At 53.3% G+C, this 8,208-nt stretch overlaps 1 protein-coding gene across 1 annotated transcript; it reads right to left on the minus strand.

The window, feature by feature from the left end:
• Nucleotides 1-862: 862 nt before the first annotated feature.
• Nucleotides 863-7,978, minus strand: PPIF (peptidylprolyl isomerase F). Its single transcript, XM_037496793.2, has 6 exons — nucleotides 7,787-7,978; nucleotides 6,538-6,568; nucleotides 5,876-5,964; nucleotides 3,805-3,901; nucleotides 3,311-3,386; nucleotides 863-1,864 (listed from the first exon to the last, which is right to left on the minus strand). The coding sequence occupies exons 1-6, from the start codon at nucleotides 7,976-7,978 to the stop codon at nucleotides 1,729-1,731; spliced, it is 621 nt and encodes a 206-aa protein (XP_037352690.1). The 3' UTR covers nucleotides 863-1,728.
• Between the last annotated feature and the right edge of the window lie 230 nt (nucleotides 7,979-8,208).

The following is an 8,208-nucleotide window of genomic DNA, read 5'->3' on the forward strand; positions in this document are numbered from 1 at the left end:
GGCTCAGTAAGAAAAATGAAGGATATTTATGATTGAAAATGGGATTCAAGGGCCTATGGCACCAATAATTCTTTTGTTCTATTCCAAGGACCCTAAGACTCTTGAGATTTGTCTGAACACTACTAGGCCAGTTGAACTCCATGTACTGAACTCTTACTTCATAGAAACTCTCCACGATTTCATGACCCAACTCCAGCCACCATGACCTCAGAATGACCGCACTGACCTGTGACCTCACATGACCTACCTCAGGGAACCCCTACTCCAAATGACTCAACTCCAGCCCCTGTGACTTCAGTATGATAGTGGGGCCCTGTGACCTCAAGTCAGCAAGCTTAGGGAGCCCAAAGGTGAAATAATCCCACTAGATGCACAAGCTTGCCATCCATCTTCCTCTCAAGCCCCGATTCTGCCCTCTCTGTGAATTCAGAAGCACCTAGATATTAATTCCAAATGTAGATGGTACATCCAGGAGTCATTTAACCTTAGATGACCATGGCTCCTCTGAGGCCCTGACACATGGGAAACATCATCCTTTCATTCTGATCACACGCCAGACACTGTGCTCTGTACCTCACATGGTTTGCATGGAAGCCCTGCCCTGTGAAGTGGATGTTGCGATTCCATTATGCAGCTGAGGAAGACAGACTCAGAGTCACCTGGAGGCAGTGTTTACAGAGCGGCCACGATGCTAAGGTGTTCTGAGTCCAACTTCTTATCTGTGAAACGGGATGACAATAATGCTCACCCAGGTTGCTGGGGTGATCAATGAGACAGCCCTCGGCACAGCACCTGACAGCATAACTGAGGAAGGTTGGCTCCAAATACGTGAATTACATACAATGCTGCCGAAAACCACTGACAACAGACAGTGTTTTATAGAAAATAGGATTTATTGTCACATTTAAGGTAAACACAAATATACGTTCCAGAAGTGTATCATGTCTATAATTAAATTTGATTTACTAAACACAGAAAAAAAAATCAAAGCCCGCCAGGCAACACACGCTGACTTTCAGGGAATACAGTATTTAGGGGCCATTTCCAATTCAACACAGCAATTCACATTGACAGGCATGGCTCGCAGAGCGGTTGTTCCCAGGTTCACCTGCCTCTACCTCCCCAGTCTCCACAAACTCAACAGCAGCAAACCAGCGGGATTCACAGTAGCTGGGATAACGGCCTCAGCCACGGGACCTTTCACAGAAGCCCTGATTATGCCTCAAAGGCCAAGCTCTGGGCCTGGGTCACCAACTCAGGTCACACCACAGCATGGTACAGCGTCATCTCCAGGCAACCTTGCTCATCAAATTATTACAATTAGGAAGATGGAAGTAGACAGATACAACAGTCCCTTTGCAGCAACGGGTTTTCCCCTGTGGTCAAGAAAAAAAGTAGAGACCTTCCCTGGAAGATATTTCTCACCATGCTGATGTCCGAGGCACAGGTGAACATGGGCTGGGCCCTCACAATGAGGCCTGAGGAGCAGAGTGGTGGTGATACTTGGCCATGATGCACAATGTCCAGAAACAGGATTGCGAGGGAGGGTGGACACTGGGAAGCAGTCTGGTGGGACCCCATGGGGTCCCGGATTCCTGAGAGATCTTCCTTCAGTGCACTGATGGCGGAGCGAGCACAGGCCACTCTAAGGGTACCTTCACCAGAAGCCGTGGCAGCCACCCAGGGAGTCACACATGTGTGCTGCTGCTGGCCAGGAGCCCCAGCGGGTTAGCTCAACTGGCCACAGTCTGTGATGACAATCTTTTTGGATGGTTTCCCACTCTTGGAGCCAAAAGACTCTATTTTCTTCACAACATCCATGCCCTCTTTAACATGGCCAAACACAACATGTTTGCCATCCAGCCTGTGGGGAGAGGTAAACCAGGTGAGCAGAAACAGTTGTAGAGCAAAGTCACCCTACATCATAGCCTACTTACCAAAAACAGCAATTCTGAAAGGAACATACACTGAAAAGCTGGCTCCACCCCTCAAAGCTCCTAGTTTTAAGTCATGCTGAGCTCCCCCAAACCCCCAGAGGATTCCTGCCTTCCAGGCATATTTGCCTCACATGTGGTTTGACCTTGCTGAGGCCCATTCACCTGAATCCTGGTCACCTCACCTGTGAAGAGTGAACCTTGTTCTGTACAGGCAGCAAACAGGATATTGAACCACCCCAAAGAAATAAGAGGTCTATGCAAATAGAACTATCTTAGCAGTCATGAAATAAGAGATGAGCGCCAAGAGAATAAACGTGGTAAAATCATGTACTTCCTCAGCAGCTCTCAACCTGAGAGAGTTCCAAGAATCTAAAAGTAACTTAGTCCAGGGCCAGCAAAGCCCAGCCTGGTCATGGCCACGGTAAAACTGCAGGATCACTAAAGTCTCATGGAAGGAGCACAGTGGGCAGAGCCAGTCACAACCTGCCCAGCCCCAGATATCCTATCCCTTCTGGACTAGAGGCTAGAGGCCCAGAACCCATCATACCACCAGGCCACAGACATGTGCTTTATTTTATTTAAATTTTTTAAAATTTTATTTATTTATTTATACAAACACTGGGTACAGTCAGAAGGGTGAGAGAATTTACCAGAGCCAGAGCAGAGAACAGAACAGGCAGACTGACGAAATGCACTGCTGAGGGGAGTGAGCAGTGGATGGCAGGAGAGATCTGCACACCATGTGGGATCCTTTCCAGCAGTTGGGGATCGAACTGGCGCTGCAGAGACTGCGAGCAGCTTCACAACCCAGCGCTCAACCGCTGAGCCACCGGGGAGGCCCACATGTGCTTTATTAAGTCTTACCCCCTAGTGAATTGTTGTCTCCTTAATCCCAGATAACCCAGGACTAGGACACAGCAGAAACGTACCAGGATCACATTCCTAAAATCCAGGAGCCCGTGGGAAAGAGAGTTCTAAGGCATGGGTGGCTTTCTGCCAACTTATGCTAATGCCTGGTGAAAGATCTGATGTGATATTCCAATGCCTGCTGCTGCCATTTTTAAGGTGCATTTCAAGGTCGAAGTCAGTCCAGGAAATAATACGTTAAACCACCCTGAGGACTAATGTTTGGCAGCATTTCCCAAATGTATCTTATCAAAGGATCCGTGTGTGTGCACACACATCTAGTTAAGAGAGGGCTACAAGAGCCACCCACTTCTCCCTTCACCATTTCGCTAGCTTGCTTTTTCTCATATATAGCCCCAGGGACAGCAGAATTCAACCTCCACTTTGCCCTGAAGCACAGGTACCCTCCTCCTGTTGCAAGGCCACCCCTCTTCCCAGAGGCCTAGAGTCAGGAGCAGGGCACTTACCAGTCCGTCTTTATGGTGCAGATGAAGAATTGGGAGCCATTGGTGTTGGGGCCTGCATTTGCCATGGACAGCACACCTGCAAACCAAGCAGGGGTGAGTCACACTGACCCAGGAGGCACTGGGAAGTCACTGGGAAGAAAGGGTCTTGAGAGTGCTCTCAGTGGCAGAGCCAAAATGGGACTCCCAGCCTGACTCTAGACTTTTCCACACTCCATCTTATCTTGGATCTTAAGGTCAATATATCACCAGGGTTTTGCTTAAAGGTTCTCTCTCCAAGGCTCCCAAAGGAACATTTGTTTTTTAAACTGAGAGCTTGGGATGAAAAAGCTCTTAGAAACCCAACAGGCCAACAGGGAGTGCTGAAGGAAGGAAGGCGTGCCTCTGGATATTGAGCAATCAAAGATCTGACTGCAGCTGCCCAGGGCCTGCAAGGCGGGGCAGAGGCTGGGCCTAACCTCCTGGACACTCAGACAAGGGGGTGGGGCCCCACATACCTGGTCCCACGTGCTTCAGCGTGAAGTTCTCATCCGGAAAGCGGCTGCCATAGATGGACTTGCCCCCTGTGCCATTGTGGTTGGTGAAGTCACCCGCCTGTGAGCACAGAGCATTTTCTGAGTAGCTGCTACCCAGATGCTGCAGTGTTGAGGCAGCCCCCAACCCATCCAAGGCCCCCGTCCCCCCACCTCAGACATTGGGGGTCAAAACAGCCCTGAAATAAGGACTAACAAAATAAGGAACATAAGCTAAAATAAAGCTTAAATATTTTCCTGCCACAGTCACTACCCTAGTTTCTGAATAATTCACTTTTAGTCTGAGCAAGTTTTCAAATGATCCTCCAAGGAGTTAATCATTCTGAGATGATGCCGAGTGACCCAGACTTTTCAACTCACAATTCTTAGAGGGTAACTGGGGTCCCCATTCCAGTGTGGTGTGTGGAAAGCAGAGGTAACTGTCCAGAGCCAGTTCCACATGGTGATTCCCCTCTGTGTCCCAGTATCACCCCCAGACCTTGCAGACCCAGGACAGAGTCCACCCAGGGGTGACATCCTTCCTCAGCACTTGCCTATGGCTTCTGTGGGGAGCTGCTCATGGTCAGAAGAGCCCAGGGGCAGCCCCGACACTTAGTGCTGCCCACCTCCAGTCCTGCTAGTCATGTTGCTATTTGCTAAGATTGGATCTTCAGGTGAGAGGTGTGAGTAGCCAGGTGAAGCATCCACAAATGCCAGTAAGGTGGCCCAAAAGAGGAATGAGTCAAGAAATGGCCTGGCAGACCTCCCTGGTGGCGCAAGGGGTTAAGCACTGCACTGTGAAGCTATCTGCAACCTCTGCAGCACGAGTTCGATCCCCCGGCCAGCCAGGAAGCTACCCACATGGCGCAGCAGACCTCTCCTGGCTCACTACTGCTCCCCTCAGCAGTGTGTTTCAGTTGATCTGCCTGTTCTGCTCCCCATTCTGTCTCTGGTGAATCCTTCCACCCCCCCCACCCCCACATCTCTGGCCTGTACCCCAGTTCTTGTATGCATAAATAAATAAATCTTTAAAAAAAGAAAGAGAGAAATGGCCTGGTCCTCCCAGTACCATCACCTCCAGCCTCAGAGAGCCCTCCAGCCTTAGAAGTGCCTGCTCTGCCTACTGCTGTTCAGAGGAAGATCCTGGCCCAGCTCAGGACATCTGCCTCAGTTCTTGCTTCATCCACAGCCTAGGGTGGAGTTAGGAGCCTCTAGCAAAAAAAAAAATAAATAAATCTAGAGGCCTTGGCCAGGCCTATCCCCCAGCCACAGTCTCCCTCCCTGTCCCTGCATCCACCACACTCACCACGTCAGCAGGCCCAGCCCAACCTACTGCCACTCACATGATTTATAATGACAGCCACTGGTTCAGAAGAAAATTCTAGGCTGAAAGGACTTCAGAGAGGCCATGATATCCATGCCCCTGCCTCTAGGCCTGCTGACCTCTGGATACTAATCCCTAACCCAGCAGGGTATAAGCAACAAGAGGATAACCCACAACACACCTACCCCAAAACCTGACACAGCAATACTAAAGAACACTGTCATTTAACCGAGAAAGAGGCCCTTTCCTGGAAACAAAAATGCCAATTCCAGGCATGTGTGCTCTGGTCTATGCCTTCTCTCCCCTCCCCTATGCTCTGCCCCACCTTCTCCACTCTCTATCTCCTATACCAAGTGCCCAGTGGGACCTGGCCTCTGAATACACTGGTCTTCCAAATCCTTATCATCAACCCAAAGCACATGCACACCCAGTGCCAGTTTTTCCTCCACAGACTCAACTTTCCCCACACAGTTGGGTAGGGACATCCTTCCACCTGCCCTGTACCTGCTCCCTGGGGAAGGGATGGGCCATGGCAGCCAAGACCAGCTCCAGCCTTTCAGGGTGAGAGGAGAGGCCAAGGGAGTAATTACAGTCACCCTCCGCTCAGTACTTTCTAAGCACCAGGGTTCACTCATTAATCCTCATAATGTCCCTACGAAGTGGCCCTCACTACTATCCCCATATACAGAAGAGGAAACCGAGGCACAGAGAGGGCCTGTGCAGAAGAGTTACCTGGCACATGAAGGACGGAATCACTCGGTGAAAGGTGGAACCTTTGTAGCCAAAGCCCTTCTCCCCAGTACACAGGGCTCTGAAGTTCTCTAAGGATTGAAAGACATGTCAACTGGACCAGGCCTCAACTCCGGGGTCACATCTTGTTCCATCCAGCATCCCCTTGAAGCCCCCATTAGGTGAGCCTGGTGTGAAAAGACCCTAGGTCTGTCCCTGGCTCTGCCCTGACGATGTGACCTGGGACAAGTCATCTCCTTTTCTGACCTCAGGTCTAAGCGCTGTGGAAGGGAACACGCTCCTGGCTATTCCAGCACCAGGTCTGCAGGGAGAGAGTCCACGGGCTGTGTACCCATCACCCTACCCTATCAGGCAGCAGGAGGGAGGAAGCGCCTCAAAGGAAGTGGATATGTGCCTTCTGCTCACTCTGCTACTCTCTGCCTTCCGCTCATTAGGTACTCCTAATGGATAGGTGGGTGAGGGCCAACAATGAAGCCCAGAGAAGGACTGAAGGTTGCTCAGGGCACTGAGCAGCTGAGCCACATGTGTTTCTCCCATCTGGTTGGGGTCTCCGAGCCCCAAGTGTTCTACCCAGCCCACCTGCCCACCTCTTTCCTTTCTCTCTTCTGTCTAGATAAACTCAGGAGGCCCCAGCACTGTCTTACCTGCTGTCTTTGGGACAACATCTGCCTTCAACTGTGAGGAAAGAAGAGGGAAGAGAGGTTAGTCCCGAGACAGGTGAAGGAAAGGACCTCAGAACCACCCAGGCCCCACAGAGGCCAAGAAGACGGAGAGGCACGGTGGCCATTCCATTCCTGTTACTCCCAGTCTGTGTAGGAGGCCACCTAAGCAGCTAAGCAGCTATCATTTCTGCCAACTGCTTCCTGAACCCAAAGCCAGGAGGCAGCCTTGGTGTCCTAATCTGTCAGAAGAGATGACAGTGCCATCCCGCCGACTTCTGAGGGCAGAGCTGGCAGAGCTACAGCAGCAGCTGGACCCAAGCATCAGAGTGAGACTCAGGTCTGAATAGGGGCCAGTCCAAGATCCTCAATACGCAGAAGGGAAACTGAGGCTTCCCAGCTTCAAGAGTCACATGGCACCAAACACTTTAAATAAGTGGGACCACAGAGGGTGTTCTCCATTTTCCAGATGGGAAAACTGAGGTTCCTTTGTTCAAAATGGGGCCACGTTTAGGACAACATTAAGTTCCCTGTTACCTTTGAGACTACTTACTTCTGGCTTTTTTTTTTTTTTTTTAAAGGCCCAAAGGGTCAGGGCAGGCATTGAGTGTCCAAGCAGGATGGCTGGAGTTGGGACTGGGGTAGAGGGCGCCTGTCACACTTCCCCAGCTAGCAGGAAGGCCATTCTGGGGTACATACGATGGTTGGAGCCAGCATTTGGCCCAGCCCACACTGACGGTTGAAATGAAATCATCTTTGCTCAATGCCCCGCGCCCAGGTGTAAACCGCTGGCGGGGGCGGGGCCCGGGGCTAGATGCACGTTATGCAAGGGCCACCACGTGAGCGCCAGCCTGGCCCACCCCGCGCACGGCAGAGCCCCCAACAGCCACCTCCGAGATCCGATCCGGGTCTAGGTTCTGACCCAAAGGATCTCAGAAACCCGCCCCCACTCCGGGGCCTGCCAGCAGGGCCGGGGCCTCACAGCCTACCGCCTGACCTTGAGCTTTCTCCTTTGCATGCAACCCTCTCCCGCCACCACGCCAAAAAGTTCCAAAGGGTGACCGTGAGGCCAGTCTGATGCCCATTCTTTGAGCTGGGGAAACTGAGCTCCAGAGCCGGGGAGGGGGGCGCAGTGCCCCCCTGCAGGCCAGGCACAGCGCCAGGCCGGGGTCTAGGGCCCTCCCGGAACCGTGCCCGACCCCCGGGGCGGCGCGGCCGGGTCCGGCGGTCTCACCTCCAGCACCACGCGGCCGAGGGGCTGCCCGTCGGCGCCCACGTCCAGGTACACGAGCGGGTTTCCCGAGGAGGCGTCGCGGGCACCCCCGCCGCCGCTGCTGCAGGCCCGGGCCTCCGGGAACCGCAGCGGCGCGGAGCGCGGGGCCGGGAGCAGGCCCAGCAGGCGGGAGCCGCAGCGCAGCGCCAGCATCGCGAGCGCGGTCGGGGCGGTGGAGCCGCGGGTGGAACAAACGCGGCAGCCGGGAAGGTCACGCGTGCCCGGAGGGCCGAGTCAGCCCGGGCCGCGCGCCGCCGCCTTTATTGGCCCATTGGGCCTCGGGGCCCCGCCCCTGCCCCGCCCCGCCACGCCCCCCAGGGCCGGCCCGCGGGCGCCCCCTGCCTTCCCCAGAGGGCAGCGCAGCCAGATTCGGGGGATCGTGG

Source organism: Talpa occidentalis, unplaced genomic scaffold (assembly GCF_014898055.3).
Source record: "Talpa occidentalis isolate TD23 unplaced genomic scaffold, MPIMG_talOcc4v2.1 talOcc4.8, whole genome shotgun sequence".
NCBI lineage: Eukaryota > Metazoa > Chordata > Mammalia > Eulipotyphla > Talpidae > Talpa > Talpa occidentalis.